The 27,072-nt window shown below is 43.6% G+C and overlaps 1 protein-coding gene across 8 annotated transcripts; it reads right to left on the bottom strand.

Moving 5' to 3' along the window:
- Positions 1-146: 146 nt before the first annotated feature.
- On the bottom strand, positions 147-27,072 carry LOC110521878 (major vault protein). Of its 8 annotated transcripts, none has more exons than XM_021599811.3 (17): positions 26,431-27,072; positions 19,977-20,146; positions 19,317-19,512; positions 17,472-17,595; positions 16,520-16,651; positions 16,271-16,365; positions 15,022-15,258; positions 14,699-14,824; positions 14,246-14,449; positions 11,578-11,813; positions 11,155-11,352; positions 10,866-11,010; positions 10,445-10,656; positions 7,981-8,097; positions 1,613-1,739; positions 1,237-1,425; positions 147-888 (listed from the first exon to the last, which is right to left on the bottom strand). In XM_021599811.3, exons 2-17 carry the CDS (start codon positions 20,144-20,146, stop codon positions 766-768), a joined length of 2,631 nt encoding a protein of 876 aa, XP_021455486.3. In that variant the 5' UTR covers positions 26,431-27,072; the 3' UTR covers positions 147-765. The 8 variants fall into 8 exon arrangements, with proteins under 8 accessions (XP_021455486.3, XP_090088281.1, XP_090088283.1 ...); XM_090232155.1 differs by having other exon boundaries at positions 14,246-14,446; positions 26,431-26,785; XM_090232157.1 differs by having other exon boundaries at positions 14,246-14,443; positions 26,431-26,758.

Raw genomic sequence — 27,072 nt, 5'->3', positions numbered from 1 at the left:
TCATTTCAATTTATGATATACATTGATATGATAACTCTCAAATTGTGATCCATTTCTCAAGCTCTGGCCATCCCTCAGCTTTATAGCAAACCAAGTGGCTTACCAAGCCAATAGAAGATTGTGTAATAAATAAGTCAGACCAGAGCATGTAGCTTAATGTTGTTTTTATTAGTCACTACTGCATGAGCTACAGACATAAGAGGTAGCTGAAGAGTGGTGGTTATTGCAAAAATATGGTGTGTTCAAATGGATTGAGACACTTCATCCAGTGTGTGTGTGTACAGACAATGGATACAAACTGAAGCCTTGACATTTAAGGTTTCGGGGAAAAGCCATGCTTTAATTTCTTTGATAAATGGATCAACAAATGAATTCAATAAATTTGCATAAACCTCAGAAGCAGAACAAGGAAAGATTCCTTATTGTCCCCGATTATGGTTAGTATAGACATGCAACACATGGAGTGGGCAGCACTTTATAGGGCATTGACGGCACCAAACAGATGAGTAAAATAAGCCATGTAAACCAAGGGGAATGTTCACTTGGACGTCTTTAGTCAGACACACATCTATGTACACACACACACACACACACACACACACACACACATCAGAATAATCGCCACCGTACACTCATACAGATAACTAATTGTCAGTTACTACATCAGACAAAAAACAACCAGAAATCCTACATCTGTTGGGGATGTTATCAGACTGGACATTATTCTCTTATTGTCAACGTTCTCCTCCTTTTCTCTTCCCCCGCTCACTGGCCCTTTGTCTGGGAAAGAGCTCCCAGAAGGCCGTTGGCCGTGCTGAAGAGGTTGATGGGAGAAGAGCCGTCTGTGATCAGGGTTGACTTCAAACCCAGAGACTGGAGCAGCTTGACCTGGGAGAGGGTGGGGGAGAAAGGGAGGGAGTGGGGAAAAGAGGGGAGCGAGGGACAGAAACAGAGAGATTATTGAGGTAATATGATCATTTATCCTTTACGTTATAACTGATTGAATAAGATCCTGTGTTCCAGTATCCTAAATTGTATTTTATAATGTCTTGTCTCGCCAATATAGCTAATTTAATTAAATTGAGATTGGGTGGGAGAAAGTCAGACCTGCTCAGTAAAATGTTAAAGATTGATTCTGACCTGAGCTTAAGGATTCTCCAGGTGCCATTTTTATTCAGGCAAATGTATTGTGTGGCAGAAATATGACGGTATTATGGTATGTAAGGAATTATGTACCTGTAGCTCGGGGCCGGCTCTGGCCATCTCCTTCAGGGTGTCGGCGCCGATACTGTCCACCAGCTTTTTAAAGCGGTTGCTCTCTATCTCAGCCAGCTTCTGCTGTTTCTCCACTTCCAAACGATCCATTGCAGACTTATAGTTTAGCTCCTGCTCCCTCGCCTTGGACAGACGGTCCAGCTCGCCCTCCTGCACACAGAATTACAGGTCAGCTACACATAGTATATGAACCTTTCAGCATTACACAATGTAGAACACCTTCAAAACAACAGACCCCACACACACACACACACACTACTGGTTGTGTACCTTTAAGAATTATACAATGTAGAACACTTTCGACCATACACACACAGCATAGTGAGAGGATACGTACAGCCTCAATCCGCTGGGCCTCAGCCTTCAGTTTAGCCTCGTTGACTGCCGCCTCTCCCTGGATACGGGCTGCCTCTGCTCTGCTCTGGGCCTCTGCCTTGGCTGCCCCTGTACTCTCCACCGCCGCACTGCAACACAACGACACACCTTTAGATTTGGTATTTTGTCAGGATCCCCATTAGCTGTTGCAAAAGCAGCAGCTACTCTTCCTGGGGTCCTCACAAAACATGACATAACACAGAGCATTAATAGACAACAGCTTCAGGACAGAACTACATTTAAACAACAAAAAAATGTATTACAAAAAGGCACACAGCCTACATATCAATACACACAAACCAGGTCAAATAGTGGAGAGGCGTTGTGGGGTGCTGCTTTATCTGTTTTTTTTAAAAAAACAGGTTTGCTTTTCACTTGAGCAATATGAGATGGAACGGAGATCCATGCAAAAATGGCTCGATATAATACTGTATGGGTTCTTGAATTTGGGGACAGTGAAAAGACCCCTGGTGGCATGTCTGGTGGGGTAAGTGTGGGTGTCAGAGTTGTATGTAAGTTGTTTGCATAGTCAACTTGGGATTTCCGACATTAACATTTCTTATAAAAATAAGTAGTGATGCAGGCAGTCTCTCCTCAACGCTTAGGCAAGAGAGACTGGCATGCATAGTATTTATATTAGCCCTCTGATTACAATGAATAGTAAAATGTGCTGCTCTGTTCTTGGCCAGCTGCAGCTTAACTACGTCTTTCCTTGCAGCACTCGACTGAACAATAATCAAGAGAAGACTAAACTAGAGTCTACAGGACTTGCTTTTTGGAGTGTGGTGTAAAAAAAAGCAGAGTATCTCTTTATTACAGACAGACCTCTCCCCATCTTTACAACCATTGAATCTATATGTTGACCATGACCATTTACAATCTAAGGTAACGCCAAGTAATTTAGTCTCCTCAACTTGTTCAACAGCCACACCATTCATTACCAGATTCAGCTGAGGTCTGGATGTTAGGGAATGATTTGTACCAAATACAATGCTCTTAGTGTTAGAGATGTTCAGGACCAGTTTATTACAAGCCACACATTCCAAAACAGACTGCAACTCTTTAAGGGTTTCAGTGACTTCATTAGCTGTGGTTGCTGATGCGTATATGGTTGAATCATCAGCATACATGGACACACATGCTTTGTTTAATGCCAGTGGCAGGTCATTGGTAAAAAAAATGAAAAGAGTAGAGGGCCTAGAGAGCTGCCCTGCGGTACACAACACTTTACATGTTTGACATTAGAGAAGCTTCCATTAAAGAAAACCCTCTATAGCTCTGAATCCATGATATGGATTGAAAAGCCATTCACAAGTTTAACAGGTCATGGTCAATAATATCAAAGGCTACACTTAAATCTAACAGTACAGCTACCACACTCTTCTTATTATCAATTTCTTTCAACCAATCAGTCATTTGTGTCAGTGCAGTAGATGTTGAGTGCCCTTCTCTATAAGCATCCTGAAAGTCTGTTGTTAATTTGTTTAGAGAAACAGCATTGCATTTGGTCAAACAGTTTGCTAAGAGCCGGCAGCAAGCTTATAGGTCTGATGTTAGAAACAGTAAAGGCCGCTGTACCACTCTTGGGACTTTGGCTTCCCTCCAGCCCTGAGGACAAAAGAATTCCTCTAAACTCAGATTAAAGATGACAGATAACTCTATAGCCACTAGCTTTCTCAACCATACAGTTTTTCAATTCCAGCAATCCATGTAGAGCCTTAAAAGTTCTACAGTCAGTTTCTTAACAGGTGCATTTTTAACAATAATTGGAAGAAGCAATTTCATCAAGTGCCGTGTCCGGATGCTCCTCATTAATCACAGTCAGACAACAAATATTTTTAACATCATCCACATAAGAGTCAGAGCAAAATATTTTGCATGATCTCTTATACACTATTTTAGGCCCAGCTGTTGGAACTTTGGCTTTCCTGGATATAGCCACGATGTTGTGATCACCTCATTTGATGGGTATACAGCTTTAGAACAAAGTTCTACAGTATTAGTAAAAAAATGTGATCGATACATGTGTATGATCTTGTTCCTGTAGTGTTTGTAAACACCCAGGTAGGTTGATTAATAACCTGAACCAGATTACAGGCACTGGTTACGGTGAGAAGCTTCCTCTTGAGCAGACATCTTGACGAAAACCAGTCAATATTCAGGTCACAAAGAAGGTAGACCTCTCTGTTTTACAACACATACGCATTTGAGCATTTCACACACATCATTTAGATACTGACTGTTAGCACTTGGTGGCCTATAGCAACACCCCAAAAGAAAAGGCTTTAGATGTGCCAAGTGAACCTGCAACCACAACACTTCAATAACACTTGACATAGGATAAGGCCGTCATTATAAATTAGACTTTGTTCTTAACTGACTTGCCTAGTTAAATATGTACACACACACACACAACACACACACACTTGAAGTCGGACGTTTACAAACACTTAGGTTGGAGTCATTAAAAACTTGTTTTTCAACCACTCCACAAATTTCTTGTTAACAAACTATAGTTTTGGCAAGTTGGTTAGGACATCTACTTTGTGCATGACACAAGTAATTTTTCCAACAATTGTTAAGACAGATTATTTCACTTATAATTCACTGTATCACAATTCCAGTGGGTCAGAAGTTAAATACACTAAGTTCACTGTGCCTTTAAACAGCTTGTAAAATTCCAGTAAATTATGTCATGGCTTTAGAAGCTTCTGAGAGGCTAATTGACATAATTTGAGTCAATTAGAGGTGTACCTGTGGATGTATTTCAAGGCCTACCGTCAAACTCAGTGCCTCTTTGCTTGACATCATGGGAAAAATCAAAAGAAATGAGCCAAGACCTCAGAAAAAAAATTTAGACCTCAAGTCTGGTTCATCCTTAGGAGCAATTTCCAAACGCCTGAAGGTACCACATTCATCTGTACAAACAATAGTACGCAAGTGTAAACACCATGGGACCACGCAGCCATCATACCGCTCAGGAAGGAGATGCGCTCTGTCTCCCAGAGATGAACGTACTCTGGTGCAAAAAGTGCAAATCAATCCCAGAACAACAGCAAAGGACCTTGTGAAGATGCTGGAGGAAACTGGTACAAAAGTATCTATATCCACAGTAAAACGAGTCCTATATCGACATAACCTGAAAGGCCGCTCAGCAAGGAAGAAGCCACTGCTCCAAAACCGCCATAAAAAAAGCCAGACTACGGTTTGCAACTGCACATGGGGACAAAGATTGTACTTTTTGGAGAAATGTCCTCTGGTCTGATGAAACAAAAAAATAGAACTGTTTGACACTACCCCAACCGTGAAGCATCATGTTGTGGGGGGTGCTTTGCTGCAGGAGGAACTGGTGCACTTCAGAAAATTGATGGCATCATGAGGATCAAAAATTACGTGGATATATTGAAGCAACATCAAGACATCAGTCAGGAAGTTAAAGCTTGGGTCACAAATGGGTCTTCCAAATGGACAATGACCCCAAACACACTTCCAAAGTTGTGGCAAAATGGCTTAAGGACAACAAAGTCAAGGTATTGGAGTGGCCATCACAAAGCCCTGACATCAATCCCATAGAAAATTTGTGGGCAGAACTGAAAAAGCATGTGTGAGCAAGGAGGCCTACAAACCTGACTCAGTTACACCATAAATCACTCTACTGTTATTGACATTTCATATTCTTAAAATAAAAGTGGTGATCCTAACTGACCAAAAACAGAGGATTTATACTAGGATTAAATGTCAGGAATTGTGAAAAACTGAGTTTAAATGCATTTGGCTAAGGTGTATGTAAACTTCCGACTTCAACTGTGTGTGTGTGTGTGTGTGTATGTACGTATATGTATATATCTTGCAGCCTGCTGGCTCCACCCCAGAGCCTTATATGGACTTCTTGCCCCAACGAGTGGATCATTAAGCCAGGGAGTACTGGGGGATAAAAGAGGGAGCGGCCTGAACAAAGGGGCAGAGAACAGAGAGTGAAGTGTGCGTGTGTGTTACGGAGAGTGAAATGTGTGTTACGGAGAGTGAAGTGTGTGTTACGGAGAGTGAAGTGTGTGTTACGGAGAGTGAAGTGTGTGTTACGGAGAGTGAAGTGTGTGTTATGGAGTGTGTGAGAAGAAAGATTTACCCCCCTCCCTCGTGTACCGAACCGGATTGGCTGAGGACCTGAGTTTTAGGATTACTCCTGCAGAACGGAACAGACAAGGAGAACAGACTGTGGACTGAAATAGTTGGTGAATTCCCCCCAATGTGCAAAACTCCCTAATAAACTCCCCACTTGCATTCTAATTATGCTACTTGTGTGTGTTTGGTTATTGAACTTGGTGATGTGGAAAACCCCATACCCTTGAGCCTGCTACATGTGATGGAGAATGCGGGCAAAGCAAACCAAGCTCTATAACTAAAACAGACAGAGCACAATGGAAGCATTGGTGAAACAGCTGGTGGAGGCGAACATAGCACAGCAGGCTATGCATCGGGAACTGCTGGAGGAACAGCGTCAGCAGACAGCTCTCCTGCGATCTGAACTCAGCCAGGTGCCAGCCACCCAGGCCGGCATAGTGGCAGGCGCAGTCGTCTCTCGTCCCAAACCCAGTAGGTTTATACTGAAGTTGACAGAGGCTAACGACATCGAGGCTTACCGCCAAGCCTTCGAGACGACAGCGGCTAGGGAGAAAAGGCCCCATGAGAAATGGGCCAGCCTGCGAGCACCCTTCCTGTCAGGAGCGGCACAGAAGAGCTATCAGGATCTGACGGCTGACCAGTCGACGCATTACAAGTGGCTGAAAAAGTCAATCCCGCGCTGGTATAGTTACACCCTGATTAGCAGGGCACAAAGATTCCATGATTGGGCGTATAATCCTACAGCGTCCACCCCGATCGTAAATGCATGATCTAATTAGCCAACTCTTGGCCAGCCCACCTGCTGAACCACTGACACCCATCGAGAAAGTGGTCATAGATCAATTTCTACGCCCTCTCCAATGTGTGTTGGTGTTGGTCCCCACCTCAGAATGTACGTTTTTGGCCCGATGGAATGGGCCATACAAAGTCCTTGAGAAAGTGGCTGAAGTTAACTATAAGGGTCAGACAGCCAGGGACGTAAGCATCTGACCCAGATTTACCATGTGAATTTTCAAAAGAAATGGAACAAATTATGTACTCTACTCCATTTCCCCGAAGAAGGCTACCACAGAGACCAAGCCGGCGGAGGTGTCACTGGGGGAGCAGCTGAGCACAGAAGCAGGAGCTGAGAGAGTTGGTCAGCCGGAACCAGGAAGTGTTCTCCGGTGAACCAGGACACACCGATCTGGTACAGCACAGCATCATCACCGAACCCGGGAAAAAGGTGAAGTTGAGACCCTACCGCATACCGGAAGCAAGGAGAGTAGCTGTCAGGACGGAGGTAAAAACAATGTTGAAAGCTGATATAATCGAAGAGTCGAATAGTGAGTGGTGCAGCCCCATAGCGTTGGTGCCAAAACCAGATGGCACCATTCGCTTCTGTAATGATTTTAGACAGGTAAACGAAATCTAGAAGTTAGACGCCTACCCCATGCCCGAACTGATGAATTAATAGAACGGCTCAGGACCGCCCGATTTATCAGCACGCTCGACCTGACAAAGGGTTATTGGTATTGAAGGGAGATGCCGCGGCTCCACCCTAATCTTCCTGTGGTTGATCTTCAATTTCTCAGAGATCATTTCCCTCACTTTGTCCTCAGACTCAATCCAGGTCTCATGTGGAGATTTGGCAATTCCGTCCCGAACCATGTTATTCCACCTTGATTGTCCCTCCCTTATCAATCATTGTTATCATGGATTCACACACAGAACTGATGTAGTCTCTCAATGACTTACAGATTGCGGTCATCTTGCCTTTCTCCTGTTTCAACTCACCGAGCTGACCCTGGGAAAACGGCAAAATGTTCTTCAGGTCCTGGACCTCTCTGGTCAGGTTGTCCATTCTTTTATTAGTTGAATCCACCAATATTTGGACAAAACACATGAAGCGGGGGGCAGGGAAAACTGATCCTAGATCTGTACCTAGAGGAAACTTCACCACAGCGCCACAGATCTAACCTCCGCATTCACACAACAGCTACATTATGTTAGGAACTCTGATCTAAATGTTACTCGGTACACCTTCATATTCACACTACTAAGAACAGCATAATGCTAACGCTAGCCATGCCAATTCTAGCTCCTTGCCATAACATTTTTCCATCGGCAAAGCTAATGTGTTAGCGTTATGCTAATGATATCCCTCTGCCATTATATTTACCAAAAGCGATGCTAACGTGCATTAGTTTTAACAGCATCAATGGTCACCTGAGGGCCTCCAGCTCCAACAGCTCTTTCCTGGTCCTCTCTGCCTCTGCCTGGTCTGTGATCCTCTGCCTCTCCAGACGACCACGCGCCTCCTGCTCGAGACGCTCTGCCTCATGGCTGCAGGGAGGGAAGGATGGAGGGAAGAGAGAAATACAAAGAGGGAGAAGAGAGAGAAACAAGGGGGGGGGGGGGGGGGGGGTGTTAACGCTTACCAAACAGGCAAAAACACCTCGGTGTGTGTGTCTGGTGGAATATAGCCTAGCAATTGAGAGTGTTGGGCCAGTAACTGAAAGGTCACAAGTTCAAATCCCTGAGCTGAACTAGGTGAAAAATCGGTCAATGTGCCCTTGAGCAAGGCACTTAACCCTAATTGCTGCTGTAAGCGTGCATGCATGCATGCATGCATATATATATATACACACACACAGTGCCGTGCGAAAGTATTAGGCCCCCTTGAACTTTGCGACCTTTTGCCACATTTCAGGCTTCAAACAAAGATACAAAACAATTTTTTTGTGAAGAATCAACAACAAGTGGGACACAATCATGAAGTGGAACGACATTTATTGGATATTTCAAACTTTTTTAACATGCAAAATTATTCAGCCCCCTTAAGTTACTACTTTGTAGCGCCACCTTTTGCTGCGATTACAGCTGTAAGTCGCTTGGGGTATGTCTATCAGTTTTGCACATCGAGAGACTGAAATTTTTTCCCATTCCTCCTTGCAAAACAGCTCGAGCTCAGTGAGGTTGGATGGAGAGCATTTGTGAACAGCAGTTTTCAGTTCTTTCCACAGATTCTCGATTGGATTCAGGTCTGGACTTTGACTTGGCCATTCTAACACCTGGATATGTTTATTTTTGAACCATTCCATTGTAGATTTTGCTTTATGTTTTGGATCATTGTCTTGTTGGAAGACAAATCTCCGTCCCAGTCTCAGGTCTTTTGCAGACTCCATCAGATTTTCTTCCAGAATGGTCCTGTATTTGGCTCCATCCATCTTCCCATCAATTTTAACCATCTTCCCTGTCCCTGCTGAAGAAAAGCAGGCCCAAACCATGATGCTGCCACCACCATGTTTGACAGTGGGGATGGTGTGTTCAGCTGTGTTGCTTTTACGCCAAACATAACGTTTTGCATTGTTGCCAAAAAGTTCAATTTTGGTTTCATCTGACCAGAGCACCTTGTTCCACATGTTTGGTGTGTCTCCCAGGTGGCTTGTGGCAAACTTTAAACAACACTTTTTATGGATATCTTTAAGAAATGGCTTTCTTCTTGCCACCCCTCCATAAAGGCCAGATTTGTGCAATATACGACTGATTGTTGTCCTATGGACAGAGTCTCCCACCTCAGCTGTAGATCTCTGCAGTTCATCCAGTGATCATGGGCCTCTTGGCTGCATCTCTGATCAGTCTTCTCCTTGTATGAGCTGAAAGTTTAGAGGGACGGCCAGGTCTTGGTAGATTTGCAGTGGTCTGATACTCCTTCCATTTCAATACTATCGCTTGCACAGTGCTCCTTGGGATGTTTAAAGCTTGGGAAATCTTTTTGTATCCAAATCCGGCTTTAAACTTCTTCACAACAGTATCTCGGACCTGCCTGGTGTGTTCCTTGTTCTTCATGATGCTCTCTGCGCTTTTAACGGACCTCTGAGACTATCACAGTGCAAGTGCATTTATACGGAGACTTGATTACACACAGGTGGATTGTATTTATCATTAGTCATTTAGGTCAACATTGGATCATTCAGAGATCCTCACTGAACTTCTGGAGAGAGTTTGCTGCACTGAAAGTAAAGGGGCTAAATAATTTTGCACGCCCAATTTTTCAGTTTTTGATTTGTTAAAAAGGTTTGAAATATCCAATAAATGTCGTTCCACTTCATGATTGTGTCCTTGTTGTTGATTCTTCACAAAAAAAATACAGTTTTATATCTTTATGTTTGAAGCCTGAAATGTGGCAAAAGGTCGCAAAGTTCAAGGGGGCCAAATACTTTCGCAAGGCACTGTATATAAGCCATCGATCACGTGACACCATTCATTCCTATGTGAAGACTCAAATGCGCATTGAAGCCAAATTATGTCTTAAGATAGCGTCTCATGTGCAGCTTGAGCTACTCCAGGAAGTGAGTTGCAGGCTAGCTCAGTGCTGCCCAATCCCATGAAATAACTCAAATTGAAGGCAGACAGTGGTACTGCAGGCTGCCATTAGCAAATAAATTATTATTTTAACATTTCTGTAATGAGATTTATATCTGTGGTATTAGAAGCAATTATTGGTACCATGATTGTCTTCAAATGATTAAAAACAAATTCAAAGATTGACATTTTTCCATTCACTAGAATGGGGGGGATCCTGTTTTATGCTTTCAATGCCTGCAGTACCACGGTTGGCCTTGAACATCGATGGCTTCAGAGGTGGCATTCGTTCTCCCCTGGTGCGCGTGTGTGTCATGTGTCCTACCGTGCGGCAGCCTCCTGGGAGTTGGTGGTGATCTCGATAGCCAGCTGGACACTCTTCTGCAGGGCGTCTCTGGTCCTCTGGTCCACCGGCTCCACTGACTGGATGTCCACACTGCTGATGACCAGACTGTTCTGGTGGAAGCGCAGGCTGGGACGCACTGCCAGCTTGTCATCAAAGCCAAACACAGAGGAGCAGATGATCCGGTTGGAGTTCTGTAGAGTGGAGGGGGTTAAAGAAGAGGTTCAAGCGTGGGGGTGTTATTGTTGTCTTTGAATCAATTGGCACACGTTTCCCAAAGCGGCGTATAGGCCGACCTAACTACGATAGCCAAGGGCTGGAGGCCATGTAGAATTAAAAAGTGTATAAAAAAATTTAAAAGCCAGAAAAGTGCAGATTTAGACGATTGAAGTGTGGGACGGACCTTGTGAAAGTCGTCAAACTGCACGGAGGCGACGGCTCCTCTGACGCGGGAGGCGATGGCTTTGCAGGCGTCGCCCACAAAGTCAGGCACCGAGAACAGAGCCGCAGCCTGGGACGGGTCCACGGGAGACTTCAGGTCAAAGTGCCTGAGTGAGTGAGAGAAAGAGAGAGAGAGAGAGGTAGAGATATTAAATACATCAGCTGGCCTACAGACTAGACTAAGGACACCAAATCGCAGAGGATCCTCAAACACACACACGTCGTCGTCGTCCCCCACCCACAAACCTTACCAGTTGTAGCTGAGCTGCAGCTGCAGGCGTGCGTGGTCGGCCGTCTCTATGGTGATGATGTCAGTGAAGAAGTCCGGCCCCAGCAGCAGACACACGGCCTTGATGACGTTGGCCCTCTTGGGCTTGTCCCCTGACAGGGAAAGCACGGTGAACTGCTCATCAGGACCCAACATTACCATCTCTGGCCCAAACACCACCCTGAGAGAGGGGAGGGAGAGAGGACATGACAGGAGAGGGGGTGGGGAGAGAGAGGGAGGGCGAAAGGGAAAATGTAACACTAGGGGCCCAATGTTGCTCTGGTCAAAAGTAGTGCACTATATAGGGAATAGGGTGCCATTTGGAATGCAGACCTGGGCTAGTATATGGGTTATTTCTGGATAGGGCCAGTGCCTCCACATCCGGCTGTCTGTCAGCCATGTTTACCTGGCCTTCTTCTCCCTGTAGTCGTAGACCTGCACGGCAGCGTTGTGGGGCACCCTGTAGGACACCACCTTGGTCTTGTCCCGGTCCTTCATCTCCACTTCCTTGCTGCGGTCCGAGCGGTCAGCCAGGGGGTCCTTTGTGGAGGCCAGGAGGGTCTCAACATTCTGAGGCAGATTCTTCGCCCACAGCTCCTCGTCCTGCGTCAGCATGTAGGTGTGGCCAATCACAGCACGGACCTAGAACCAGGCAGCCAATGGGGGAGAGAGATGATGAGGTGGGTGGGGATTTAAGGCTGAGAAATAAACAGGTGAATGGATTCCCTGGATTACTCGAATCAGGTGTTTTAGTGTACGTCCCAAATGGCCCCCCTACAGTTCATGGTGCACTATATCATAGGCACCCGAGCAATGGAGCAGGTGCAATCCCACTTTTTTTTTACCAGAAAATTATCAATTGGGAATGTCATTTTCAATGATTAGTAATGTTATGAGCTATTCTATATTAAAATACATATGCCTATGTCATTTAATAATTAAAGCTGCAATATGTAACTTTTTGGGCGACCCGACCAAATTCACATAGAAGTGAGAGTTACAGATAGACTTGCTTTCAGTGAGAATGACAGATCTAATGGGTAGATCTGTTCCATGTGCACTACTTCTATGCTTCCTGTTAAGTTTTGTTTTTGAGTCTTTGACTTTCGATTTTGTACAACAGCTTCAAACAGAAAAATGTAATATTTTTGGTTACTGAAAATACATATTTCACAGTGGTTTAGATGGTACAATAATGCTTATTCTGTCACAAACAAAAATTAGGCAAACTATTAGAATTTTAGCAACCAGGAAACGGTGGAGCGATATCTACATATTGCATTTTGCACACCGTCCCCCGTCGCCTCGAGATGAAAGTTCTGCTTCCCTCCCGCATGCCACTGTTTTGGTTCAGTGCCGTTAGAAAACACTAGTTGCACCACTGGTGTTTAAAATGAATAAAATGTATTGTGTCGTACAGCAGGTCAGCCACCAGGGTGAGACTCGTCGAGGCCTGGTGACAGACAGTGTATACATCACGAGGCGATGGCTCCATCTGCTGAACGTGCCAGGTCTCGACGGGTGCTCCGGCCAGGACTAATTGGGGCTGATTGGGAGTAATCACATTCTGCATTTGCATCATATTTTTCCCACATTAAAAATCGGTTAAAATGTTTTCATTCGGTTACAAAAGTAACAGTCCTGACGGAGCCCCATATGCATGCAGAATGTAGCCACTTTGCGGTTATAACCTGGAAGCCAGTGCAGCTGGTTGTTTTAATCTTTTGCAGTAATTTATTTCGGGTTGGCATTTATTGAGATGGCTCATGTAATGGAAGCAGCTCTGCAGAATGGTCAATAGCTGGCAAAGCCACAAAGTCATAAAATCAGATTTGAAACCTAACTCTAACCTTAACCACACTGCTAACCCCAACACCTTAAATGAAGACTAGGAAGCACATTTTTGTTCTAATGAATTTGAACGATAATAGTCCATTTTGACTATGCAGCTGACCCATCTAGCGGAAACCACTCAGTTCTGCTTCCAGGGCCAGACTCATTACAAAAATGTCAACCTGCGTAATTTATGCTGAATCTGGCAAAGGACTGTGTCAAAATGGTTGCCTGTCAGCAGAACGTTTCAATTCAACAATGTTTTGCGTTGACTTTCCCCCAAACTAAACATGGACTGCCCGCGAATTCTGAAACATTGTCTATGGCTGGCTTCAAAAAAATAATGCAATTAACAGAAGCGTACAGTAGGCCTACTTCAACGCAAAAGATGAACTGTTAAATTTGACTGTATATTATAAACCGCGGTGCCTATGGGATTGCAAAACTTGACATAAAGCCTATATCTATTTACTAGGTTCAATTAAGTGAGTGATGCACATGGTAATGTGTTGTATGGCTACTTCAGGAATATGAACTCATCACAAGCCAGAAAAGGTGAGGAATTTATTCTGCAATGGTTATGAAAATATAATAAATAGGAAGACTCCTATGTCTTAATTATTTTAGATTCAAAACATGTTTAAAATATTTTTGCTCTTCTCACTAACAGCAAATGGCTGAATTCTTGTTTATGCTTTCCTGCTTTTAATTTTCATAATTTCCCCCCCATTTTCACTTACTTGCCAGCTTTCAGTACAATATTTCAACCACTAGTAGATGTGCATGCACATGGTCTAAAGTTTCCAGAGAGGTGAGCACATTCTCACATCGAAATTGTTTTAATATAAATGCCAACTTTTGTGTGAAAACTGGAGCACGCACATGTCGGGGTATATTTTGTACATAAGCACAGTTTATAAATGGAGGCCCCTGGTCCCCAAGACGTGGAGAGATACTGTCCACTAGGAGGAATGTGAGCGCCTATTACCATCTAGTTCAACCGTGAGCTAGGGCTCTTAAGATGGTGGGTTCAATCCCAGTGCTAGGCACTTGTTTAAATTGTTTGTTTTAACAGCCCATCTCAAACATTAACCAGTTGGAATTAATGCCAAAAATGTACTGTCAAGTTCTGTTTAACCTAGCCCTAACCTTATCAGTCAAAATGACTGCCTAAACTTAACGGTCGAGTTGCCATTTGGGCCGTAGCCCGTGTTCAAACATTCAGCTGGGTAAAAACTCACCTTTCCTGTCTTGATGTCTCGGACATAGATCCCTTCGTTCTCGTCCAATGGGATGGCCTGTCGCCGTAGCATCACCTCCACGGCAGCCGGGGGGACGTACTCGATTGGTCCACGTAGCATCCAGCGGTCACCGGGGCGACGTTGGACTCCACCCCTCCGGGAGAGCTTGGCCCTCTCCTCCTCCTCCTCCTCTTCCTCCTCCTGCTGGCAGAGAGGAGAGGAGAAGGGAGAGAGAGAGAATGAGGGAGAGAGTGAAGGAGAGAGAGAAGGAGAGTGGGGGAAAATGAGAGAGAGAAAGAAAGAGAGAGTGTACATTGAATGGATTGTGTACCGGCCAAACCAGTCAGTCCTGTTAAGGATCGTTGTTGTATTTGACTAAGGTCCATTTGTTTCCCCTCCCAGCTGCATTTAAATTCTTCCACCATTCCCCCTCCCTCCCCCCTCTTTCCTCACCTCCTGTGTATCTTTGAAGGCCTCTACAGCCCTCAGCACCAGGCCCTCCTCCTCAGAGAGAATGTAAACATCCTGGATGCCCTCCTCTAAGTGCTCCCCTGGTTGCAGGAAGAACGAACGCTCCCCCTGGGAGGAGGAGAGGAGAGAGAGCAGTGTTAAATTAAAGCTAATTGGGGAAGTGACTAAAAACTACAAAAGGCAAATTAATAAACAAATGAAGTCACTGAACTTTCCTCGCCAGTGTGTAAAACAGCAATGAGTGACTAAACAAACATTTGACCAAACAAAGGAGTGTAAGACAGCTCTCTCTTTCACAGTCTCACCTTGCACACCCTCTTCTGACCCAGCTGTGGTTTACCGTCTGGTCCCACCGGGTCCAGGATCACACAGTACTGACGGCTGCTCAGCGTGGTCACGTTGACCACTCCCACCACTTCCTCGGCAACAGACGGGATGTGTGCCTCCCGCTCCGCCATGGTAACGAGCCACTCTTCCCCAGTGCGCCGGTCCCGCCCCCCGGCGTCACGGAATGGCCGTATTGCTCGCACGTGCAGTGCTTTCTGAGAGTGAAAAGAAAAACCTGAATTTGTTTAGGCAGGTCCTACAAAACATCACAAGACTAATAACATGTATTTTCTAATGAATAGAAGAGCATATGGAGTTTAATTAGGCCTATGTTACGGGTCAGTGCAGCCCTGGCTGCGCCATTCAAATGAAATCAATAGTTCGCTATTTTGCTTATTTAAACAGACAAGACACACCTATCCGATCACAGTCAGACATTTTATAGTAAGAATATAATGGAATATAACAGAATAAAATACAGATAATATTTTTCCCACGGGGATGTGTGGAACCGCTATTCATTTTTATTTGATTTAAGTTACATTTTGAAACATGCATTTTTTTTTTTTTTTTAAATCAACGTTTCATCCCTTTCCTAACCTCACTCCACCTCGTTAGAAGCAGGCGTAGGATCTCATCTTCATCATGATACAGATAGAAAATAATATCCAATCCCATTTTCAAAAACACGAAAGTCTCATATTCATATTTCACAACCTCCGTGGGTTTTTGGAGTTGCTAATACGCAAGCAAAATAATAGGCCTAATCTTGATTTAGGCTGCATTGCATGCAAAAAAAAAGAGATATACCACCTCCACTTATTTTCCCAGCCAGAAAAACAATTAAACAAATAGCCTATACAGATGGAAATTCAGTGAAACAAAATCACATTGATTTATTATCAGTCAGTGAAATAACAGGCTTTTGGTCAGGAATAAGCTTAGGCTACTAAACAACTGCGAGTGAAGAGCAAAATAATTGGAGACCGCCAATCAAGGAGGGAGGGGGAGAACAAGAGATGGTGGATGAATCAAAAATAAAATAAAGGGCAGGAGAGAGGAGGGGAAAGAAAAGAGAGGGAGAGAAAGGAGGGAGGGGGAGTAAATGGTGGAGAGAGCGAGAGAGAGAGAGAAGGAGGAATGAGTAGTGATTGGTAAAGAGGGAGAGAGTGAAGGAGGGAAGGGAGTGATAGATAAAGTGAGGGCGAGAGAGGAGGGCGGTGTTACCTTGTCAGTGAGGATGAAAGCGTTGACAATGTCGAGGACCTCCTCATGAGCCCCTGGTAGATACGCCCCCACCTTTCTCACCTGCCACTCCTCACCTGGACAAAACACACAGGGAATCACTCAGCTAGGTAGGTGTGTGTGTCTGTGTGTGTGCAAATCTGTGTATGATAGCGATACAACATCTGCTACTTTTGTGTACATACATTATATGCACAATAAAAAATATAAAATACAGTATATGTGTCTCACCAGTGACCCTGCGGACGCCGCTCCTGTCCACGCCCTCCTTGCGCGCTCGGAGGCGGATGGCCTGGTTCTCTTTGATCACCATGGCCTTGATGGTCTCCAGCACTGCCACCTCCTTCCTGGGGATGTACGTCCCTATGGGGAGGGTAGAGGTTAAGGGTCGGGGGTTAGAGAAGCATTATTAGGCAATCAGGCTGTGTTTGGAATCGGGTACTATATACTGTTTGGAATGTAAAAAAAAATGTATATTTGTCACATGCGCCAAATACAACAGGTGAAATGCCTTTAACCAGCAATGCAGTTAAGAAAAAAACATCTTTAAAAAAAAAGGATAAGAAATAAAAGTAACAAATAATTAAAGAGCAGCAGTATATACAGGGGGTACCAGTACAGAGACAATGTGCGGGGGCACCGGTTAGTCGAGGTAATGTGTACATGTAGGTAGAGTTAATGTGACGATGCATAGATAATAACAGAGTAGCACCAGCAATGCAAATAGTCTGGGTAGCCATTTGATTAGATGTTCAGGAGTCTTATGGCTTGGGGGTAAAAGCTGTTTAGAAGTCTCTTGGACCTAGACTTGGCACGCCGGTACCACTTGCCCTGCGGTAGCAGAGAGAACAGTCTATGACTAGGGTGGAATGTACTACGTTTCTTGCATACTACTTTCTTCTACTACTTGTTATTTTTTTATTGAGATTTGTACTGCATTGTTGAGGGAGCTTGCAAGAAAGTATTTCACTGCACCTTTTATACCTGCTGTAAACTGTGTACGTGATGAATCCAATTGGATTTGACTTCAACAAGTCAAATTAGAAACAAATTGAAAGAGCACTAGTTATCTTGTTAAATCAATGCTCTGATTTGGTAAAAAAAAATATTTATCAATATGACCCCTGTAAGGACTGAAGTAAATTGTAATGGATGTGTTAGGAGTGGTACCCAGAGAACTCACCTGGCCCTTCGAACAGCCACTCGTCTCCAGCCACCCTCTTCTCTCCTCCCACCTCCTCAAAGTCCAGCAGAGCCTGAAGGCGCAGGGCGGTGTCTGGGTAGACGATCTGCAGCACTGTCACGTGCTGGGAGATATATAGATATTATATATACATACATGAAGTCAGAGGTTTGCATACACTTTGCTTGAAGTCATTAAAACCTGTTTTTCAACCACTCCACAAATTTCTTGTTAATAACAAACTATAGTTTTGGCAAGTCCGTTAGGACATCTACTTTGTGCATGACACAAGTCATTTTTCCAAAAATTGTTAACAGATTATTTCACTTATAATTCACTGTATCACAATGGGTGGGTCAGATGTTTACATACACTAAGTTGACTGTTCCTTTAAACAGCTTGAAAAATTCCAGAAAATGATGTCATGGCTTTAGAAGCTTCTGATACGCTAATTGATATCATTCGAGTCAATTGGAGATGTACCTGTGGATGCATTTCAAGGCCTACAAACTCAGTGCCTCTTTGCTTGACATCATGGGAAAATCAAAAGAAATCAGCTAAAGACCTCAGAAAAAAAATGGTGGACCTTCACAAGTCTGGTTCATCTTTGGGAGCAATTTCATAACCTGAAAGGCCACTCAGCAAGGAAGAAGCCACTGCTCCAAAACCGCCATAAAAAAGCCAGACTACGGTTTGCAACTGCACATGGGGACAAAGATTGTACTTTTTGGAGAAATGTCCTCTGGTCTGACGAAACAAAAATAGAACTGTTTGGCCATAATCACCATTGTTACGTTTGGAGAAAAAAGGGGGAGACTTGCAAGCCAAAGAACACCCTCCCAACCGTGAAGCACGGGAGTGGCAGCATCATGTGCTTTGATGCAGGAGGGACTGGTGCACTTCACAAAATAGATGGCATCATGAGGAACGAAAATTATGTGGATATATTGAAGCAACATCAAGACATCAGTCAGGAAGTTAAAGCTTGGTCTTCCAAATGAACAATGACCCCAAGCATACTTCCAAAGTTGTGGCAAAATGGCTTAAGGACAACAAAGTCAAGGTATTGGAGTGGCCATCACAAAGCCCTGACCTCAAACCTATAAAAAAAAAAAAATGTGGGCAGAACTGAAAAAGCGTGTGTGAGCAAGGAGGCCTTACACACCTGACTCAGTTACTCCAGCTCTGTCAGGAGGAATGGGCCAAAATTCACCCAACTTATTGTGGGAAGCTTGTGGAAGGCTACCCGAAACATTTGACCCAAGTTAAACAATTTAAAGGAAATGCTACCAAATACTAATTGAGTGCATGTAAACTTTTGACCCACTGGGAATGTGATGAAAGAAATGAAAGCTGAAATAAATAATTCTCTACAATTATTCTGACATTTCACATTCTTGAAAGAAAGCGGTGATCCTAACTGACCTAAAACGGGATTTTTACTAGGATTAAATGTCAGGAATTGTGAACAACTGAGTTTAAATGTATTCGGCTAAGGTGTATGTAAACTTCCGAATTCAACTGTACATTTTTAAAAAAGAGATTAACACCCATGTAATAAGAATTGCTACAACTCTCCAAACTTCTAATGCCTAGGCTTTAACTCTGCAGGCTAACACAGTGTAGCATGCAGGAGAACCAGGTTAGCACCCAGGTCCCAGACAGTTATATTATCTTTCAAAGTGAATGCCTACGCTTTAGCTCAATGGGATTGTAATGGAGGTGGTTCAGTGAACCACACCTGTGTGCTGACCAATCCCTGCACCGAGACCTGAAGACTTGCATTAGCTCCCTGCACTGCTAACACCTAGGCTTTAGCGCTGACGTCTAACAAACAGACCGTACCTGCTGGATCTCCTCTCCAGGGTAGAGGGGGAAGGGGTCCTGGGTGAGCCGGATCTCCAGGTCGGCATGGCGAAGCTTGGCCTGTCCTGATTGGTCGAAGAGCACCTGTCCGTGGTCGTCGCGAGCAACGGGGTTGAGAACCACGCAGTAGTGGCGAGGAGGGACCATGGTCATTCGCACAGGGGAGAACAGTACTCTGGGAAGGAGGACACAATACAGTCACCTACTGACTGAAATACTAGTCTACGCAGATACTGTACATACTGAGTGTAAACGTGTTTGTACATGGCATATGTTGACTAAGCTAAACCTGTAAAGAAACATCTAGAATGCACCACCTACTTCCACTCTAGCAATATAGTCAACCTCTATGCACCTGTTCATGTGTATGCATGTGTGAGTAATCATATGTTTAAACCAGCCACAGAGGAGCACATATGGATTTAATCTGGGTAAAAGATGCCATTATAAATGTGATATTTGGCAACATTCAAAGTGTGCTGTCAAACATTGTGTAACGCTGTAACCACAGCTTGTTTGGCGTCAGTAGGCTTAGAAGAAACCAACCAACCAACCGACCGCACTTGTAATTAGGTAATTACACGCAGACCTTATCAGATAAATGACAGATAAACGCACCAACACACACACACTCCTCACCTCTCATTGTCCTGTCTGATGTAGGTGAGCGGTCCAATCTCCACACGGGCGATATTGGTGTTTTGGTCCAGGACATGGATGTAGTGGTGGGGCGGGACACGTATGATTGACGCATCTACCAGCCCCTCAAATTTCATCCCGCCTGAGCTCCCACCATTCATGGATATCATCTGGAATGGCCGGAGTGGAAAGGGTTAATGGGTATATTCAGTGATGTGAAACGTTCCGAAATATAATTAATAGAGCTGGCACGATTTCCTATTCTATCTGACAGATAATCATATATCTGTTCTACACAATACTTGTCTATCTGAAAAGTTCTGTAATGTTATGTCCTCCAGAACATGCCCCTGATGTAGCCTGCCCTACTGCCTAAAGGCGACGCTGGCCATGTTCGAGAGCATCAAAACCGTGAAGGTCAATTGTGACAGACTGACCTACAAATAATATTGAGCAGTTAATTATGATGCAAGGTTATTTGTATGTCAGTCCGTTTCGACACACCTTTAAAGTCAACTGCAATGTCGAACACGCCCACTGACCTCCTGACTCATTGGGTGGATCTCAATCTCCCCCTCCGACTGTAGCCATCTTACCGTAAGTGGAATGCACTGACTGCAAGTTCCTCTGGATGTGTCTGTTAAATGCCCAAAATGTAAAATGTTTCTCCCTTTCTTGCCTCTTTTCTTTCGGTGATTCTGATCTGAAGGAGTTGACCAGGTGAAAGCTGATCCCCCATTAGGAATCCATTATCTAGCTCTCCTCTCAAGCAGCTTCTCTCTCTGCTATTTTGAAACACTTGTGTAAGAACATGTGCCAAGAATTTGATTGGCTCCAAGCCTACTTCTGGACTAAAAAGATGTCCAATAGAGAAGTGCCTTTCAGTCCAGGACAAGGCTTACTGTCACCTGTGCTTAGTGGTGTAAAGTACTTAAGTAAAAATACTTTAAAAGTACTACTTAAGTCATTTTTGGGGGGATATCTGTATTATGTTTTTATAATACACTGCTCAAAAAAATAAAAGGGAACACTAAAATAACACATCCTAGATCTGAATGAATGAAATATTCTTATTAAATACTTTTTTTCTTTACATAGTTGAATGTGCTGACAACAAAATCACACAAAATGTATCAATGGAAATCAAATTTATCAACCCATGGAGGTCTGGATTTGGAGTCACACTCAAAATTAAAGTGGAAAACCACACTACAGGCTGATCCAACTTTGATGTAATATCTTTAAAACAAGTCAAAATAAGGCTCAGTAGTGTTTGTGGCCTCCACGTGCCTGTATGACCTCCCTACAACGCCTGGGCATGCTCCTGATGAGGTGGTGGATGGTCTCCTGAGGGATCTCCTCCCAGACCTGGACTAAAGCATCCGCCAACTCCTGGACAGTCTGTGGTGCAACGTGGCGTTGGTGGATGGAGCGAGACATGATGTCCCAGATGTGCTCAATTGGATTCAGGTCTGGGGAACGGGCAGGCCAGTCCATAGCATCAATGCCTTCCTCTTGCAGGAACTGCTGACACACTCCAGCCAAATGAGGTCTAGCATTGTCTTGCATTAGGAGGAACCCAGGGCCAACCTGTGCGGCCCCCCAAAGAAATGCCACCCCACACCATGACTGACCCACCGCCAAACCGGTCATGCTGGAGGATGTTGCAGGCAGAAGAACGTTCTCCACAGAGTCTCCAGGCTTTTTCACGTCTGTCACATGTGCTCAGTGTGAACCTGCTTTCATCTGTGAAGAGCACAGGGCGCCAGTGGCGAATTTGCCAATCTTGGTGTTCTCTGGCAAATGCCAAACGTCCTGCACGGTGTTGGGCTGTAAGCACAACCCCGACCTGTGGACGTCCGGCCCTCATGGAGTCTTTTTCTGACCGTTTGAGCAGGCACATTTGTGGCCTGCTAGAGGTCATTTTGCAGGGCTCTGGCAGTGCTCCTCCTTGCACAAAGGCGGAGGTAGCGGTCCTGCTGCTGGGTTGTTGCCCTCCTACGGCCTCCTCCACGTCCCCTGATGTACTGGTCTGTCTCCTGGTAGTGCCTCCATGCTCTGGACACTACGCTGACAGACACAGCAAACCTTGCCACAGCTCGCATTGATGTGCCATCCTGGACGAGCTGCACTACCTGAGCCACTTGTGGGGGTTGTAGACTCCGTCTCATGCTACCACTAGAGTGAAAGCACCGCCAGCATTCAAAAGTGACCAAAACATCAGCCAGGAAGCATAGGAACTGAGGAGTGGTCTGTGGTCACCACCTGCAGAACCACTCCTTTATTGGTGGTGTCTTGCTAATTGCCTATAATTTCCACCTGTTGTCTATTCCATTTGCACAACAGCATGTGAAATTTATTGTCAATCAGTGTTGCTTCCTAAGTGGACAGTTTGATTTCACAGAAGTGTGATTGACTTGGAGTTACATTGTGTTGTTTAAGTGTTCCCTTTATTTTTTTGAGCAGTGTACATCTACTTCACTTATATTCTTAAATAAAATAATGTACTGCTTACACCATACATATTCCCTGTCACCCAAAAGTGCATTTTGAATGCTTAGCATGAGAGGAACATTGTCCAATTCACACACACGTATCAAGAGAACATCCCTGGTCATCCCTACTGCCTCTGATCTGTCGGACTCACTAAACACACATGCTTTGTTTGTAAATGATGCCCGAGTGTTGGAGTGTGCCCCTGGTGACAGAAACAATAAAAATGATGCCATCTGATTTGCTTAATATACGGAAGTTGAAATAATTTACACTTAAGTATACTTCAGCAAGTACATTTGATACTTAAGTATATTTAAAACCAAATAATGTTACTCAAGTGGTATTTTACTGGGTAACTTTCACTTTTACTTGAGTAATCTCTATGAAGGCATCTTTATTTTTACTCAAGTATGACAATTGGGTACTTTTTCCACCACTGTCTGCATTCAGGGAACTATTATTTATGCTGTCCTAGAGTGTATGCTATAACTAAAGAGAAAATATTCCCATTAGACAGTGTCCTTTGACACGTTCAGACATTTGTGGGAGCAAATACACCTGACAAATGACGCAAACTGGCCAGACCAGGTAACAGGTACACAATGGGGGCTAAAGAGAACAAAAACTAAAGTACAACATGTCTCTTTTTATATGACAAACCTATGGACACTCCCACCATGTACACACACCTGTCATTTACACAAATCTGAGCCAAACATGACAAATCGGTCATACAGGCACACCTTTCACAAACCGGCATGCCCAATACTATTGCTATTTCACTATACATTCCAGTGCCTCCACCCACTCAAGAACTATCAAGCAAGAGGGACAGTACACAAACAGTGGGGCAAAAAAGTATTTAGTCAGCCACCAATTGTGCAAGTTCTCCCACTTAAAAAGATGAGAGAGGCCTGTAATTTTCATCATAGGTACACTTCAACTATGACAGACAAAATGAGAAAAAAAATCCAGAAAATCACATTGTAGGATTTTTAATGAATTTATTTGCAAATTATGGTGGAAAATAAGTATTTGGTCACCTACAAACAAGAAAGATTTCTGGCTATCACAGACCTGTAACTTCTTCTTTAAGAGGCTCCTCTGTCCTCCACTTGTTACCTGTATTAATGGCACCTCTTTGAACTTGTTATCAGTATAAAAGACACCTGTCCACAACCTCAAACAGTCACACTCCAAACTCAACTATGGCCAAGACCAAATAGCTGTCAAAGGACACCAGAAACAAAATTGTAGACCTGCACCAGGCTGGGAAGACGGAATCTGTTACTTTGGTCCCAGCTCTCTTCAGGTCATTCACTAGGTCCCCCCGTGTGGTTCTGGGATTTTTGCTCACCGTGTGATCATTTTGACCCCACAATGTGATTTTCTTTCTCATTTTGTCTGTCATAGTTGAAGTGTACCTATGATGAAAATTACAGGCCTCATCTTTTTAAGTGGGAGAACTTGCACAATTGGTGGCTGACTAAATATTGTTTTGCCCCGCTGTAGCTAATGTATTATAACGTGTACATTGAGTTCAAGTAATTATAAGGTGTGCGCTGTGTACTGTACTAGGTGTGAAGGTAAGGTGTGAAGGTACAGTACAGCAACCATCGTCACCCACACCATCTCACAGCGCACAATCCCATCCATGACACCAAAAGCACATATGGTACACAAAATGTCAAGTGTAAGTGTTGGTTCAGGGAAGTTAGTGGCAGTGGACGCATAAATTCTGGCCTAATGACAATGGCTAAATGTCATTACACTTTGTTGTTGTGTAACGCATGTCTCTTTCCATTCACCACTGTTTGGAGGCTGGAAATATGTTTTGAGTGGACGAATGTGTGCGTGTAGTAAAGGAGCTCATCGACGTGATTGTTTGACAATCGGATGACAACATCATGACTGGTTGTGTTTATGTCACAGTCAAAGGTAATACATTTTAAAAGTTAAATGACAAATCTTTACGACTAGGCCCACAGAGATCCTATTGAACTAATCAGGATTCTATATGCAACTCTGACTCGGCACATACGCAAGCTTGTGCACACATACTGTAGGACGGTGTGTCAAACTTTGTGTGCTGCTTTTTTTGGCCAGGTCTTTCTTGTTAAAGGGATTCTTTGGATCCCAATGAGACTAACCTTGGTGCTCCCGAGTGGCGCGGCAGTCTAAGGCACTGCATCGAAGTGCTAGAGGTGTCACCACAGACCCTGGTTCAATTCCAGGTTGTATCACAACCAGCTGTGATTGGGAGTCCCATAAGGCAGCACACAATTGGCCCAGCATTGTCTGGGTTTGGCCGGGGTAGGCCGTAATTGTAAATAAGAATGTGTTCTTAACGGACTTGCCTAGTTAAATAAAATAAAACTGCTAAAATAAATATGTCCTAGTTATTGGACTGTAGGGGGGTGTGGTTATGCATTCTTGAGCGTAAGAGATAGTGCTTCCTGTTGAAGTGGCTTTAACAAAACAAAAAATCTAGAAAAGGTGTGACATAAATTGCAATTATTGCTTATGCTCCAAACCTCATCTGCCATGTGAAGTTTGCTGTCTCCACAGCAACATGTCTGGCATTGATAATGCCCTGTGTTTGAGAGGCAGAAATACATATGTAAGAGTGCATGTCTACAAAATAAATCTCCCTTTTAAACTTAGATTTTACCTAAGCCAGACATTCAACTTCCAGACCACAGAAAAGTTAGCCTGCCCATTGAACACCACAGTGGAAACTATAAGGTTCCAGAAAGAGTCACAGAGCATAACGTTCATCTCTGTTGCTTAGAGGCAGGGAGGAACCAAATAGATATAGCATTTACTATCAGTGGTGTAGGAGATATGGACATAATAAAGTTTCTTTGAGGGGGCAAAGTGCATCCGTTTTACAGTGAGCTCAGTACCAGGTGATTTGGGTGTTTCCATATAGAATTAGGAAATAGAACACAAAACATTCTAGTAAAGGCTAGTTCCAATACTTTAACAGTACATTATTCAGTCCTCACTGATCCAGGCCCGGTTTCCCAAAATCATCTTAAGGCTAAATGTATCGATGAACATAGCCTTAAGATGTTTTTGTGAAAAACCGGGCTTTGTGTTTCCTCGTATTGCGGTGACTAATCAACTCCAAGGAAGGATGATGCATTTTCATTTGGAAGAGTAGTCCCGTTCTAGGCGTTTTATTAGCAACTTTTTAAATGTCTTGGAGCAGATTCCAGAAGTTGAGATAGTAAATGTAAACCATCGACCAAGTTGAGGTGTAAATGTTGTTTTTTTAAGTTGAAAGAGCAATCTGTGAACAATCTTTTTCACTTCCACAACCAACCGTCATACAAATCAACCTTGTCATTTCTTAAAGTAGAAGGTTACTAGTGCACTATCGGAGCTTTAAGGCAATCCACATTTATTAGGTCTACTTTATTGCCACTATTCAATGCACTTTAGAATGGCAACCAACTAATCTAGAGTTGGTAGCTATGATAATTTCTTACCTTTGTTGAATAATTGGGCAGATTCTTCTCCTAGCTTGGCAGAATCAAATGGTCAATGCGCTTCTCTTTTATTTTGCTTTTAATACGCTTCTGTGTGGTTGGTGGGCGTGCCGTCATTAGTTACTACAGCCACAAAGTCATAAACCCCACCTATTTCTACAATTTCTCTTCATTAAAATGTGATTTGAACCTACCTCCTAATAGTATAATCTTCAAGTTCATACGTTTATGCCGAAGGCAAGCCAAAAATATGTTCTATGATACAGACAGTTTGACTTTGTGTCTGGGCTATGTAATGGAAACCATGCGGAAGCAATCCCGGAAGAACGATTACAAGTGACGTGGTTTACTGGACGACAGCTGTTATTTGATCTTAATTTAACTAGGCAAGTCAGTTAAGAACAAATTCTTAATAACAACGACGATCTACCAGGGAACAGTGGGTTATGTGAACATATTCTTACCTTGTCAGCTCGGAGATTCGATCCAGCAACCTTTCAGTTTCTGGGCCAACGTTCTAACCACTAGGCCGCCCCATTCATATATGTACTAGATACACTTGTAGTGTTTAGTTCCTTTGCTCTAAGAGCCTATTGACGCAGTACTGCCATTATTATTTTTAAATATAAAAACCGCGTTCAAGTGCTAGTCGGAACCAGGAAAGTCAGAAATGTCGCAGCACGTGTCTAACTAGAAACAGTTAATAAATCTGAAATATTCTAAGTTCCGACTGGCACATGAACGCGGCATAACCCTGTGGTACTACTGCAGTTTCTTTCTTACGTCATCCGTGGAGGATTTCCTCTAACGCGCCACCAATGCACTCAGTTTAAAATGCATCACTGTCAACAATTTGATGCAACTTCGAAATGGTTTGTTTTGTTTGATTTAGGCTATTCGTTTTTTTTTCTATTTCTCAAAACGTCTTAACTTTCCAGTCAATCTGCAAATCTGTGGCCTATAAACATCAGATATATGCAATACAATCTAAATGATATCAAAAACAAAAGAGCTGCTTAAAAACAAGAATTGAAAACGCCTAAAAAATAACTACATTTGTAACTACACATTTACAGGTGCTCTCTGTTTAGGCTGCTAATGAAGGC

The sequence above is a fragment of the Oncorhynchus mykiss genome, chromosome 4, assembly GCF_057628025.1.
Source record: "Oncorhynchus mykiss isolate SJ-2025 chromosome 4, ASM5762802v1, whole genome shotgun sequence".
Classification (NCBI taxonomy): Eukaryota; Metazoa; Chordata; class Actinopteri; order Salmoniformes; family Salmonidae; genus Oncorhynchus; species Oncorhynchus mykiss.
The sequence above is the reverse complement of the archived record's forward strand: the minus strand, read 5'-3'. Positions and strand labels throughout refer to the sequence as shown.

What these genes read in the sequence shown, in the direction of transcription:
- LOC110521878 (XM_021599811.3), bottom strand. Translation starts at nt 20,146, where the DNA reads ATGATATCCATGAATGGTGGGAGCTCAGGCGGGATGAAATTTGAGGGG. An exon ending in CTGGAGAGGAGATCCAGCAG is followed by an intron (nt 17,596 to 19,316) that starts GTACGGTCTGTT and finishes TATATCTCCCAG; the next exon opens with CACGTGACAGTGCTGCAGAT. An exon ending in GAGACATCAAGACAGGAAAG is followed by an intron (nt 11,814 to 14,245) that starts GTGAGTTTTTAC and finishes GCCTGGTTCTAG; the next exon opens with GTCCGTGCTGTGATTGGCCA.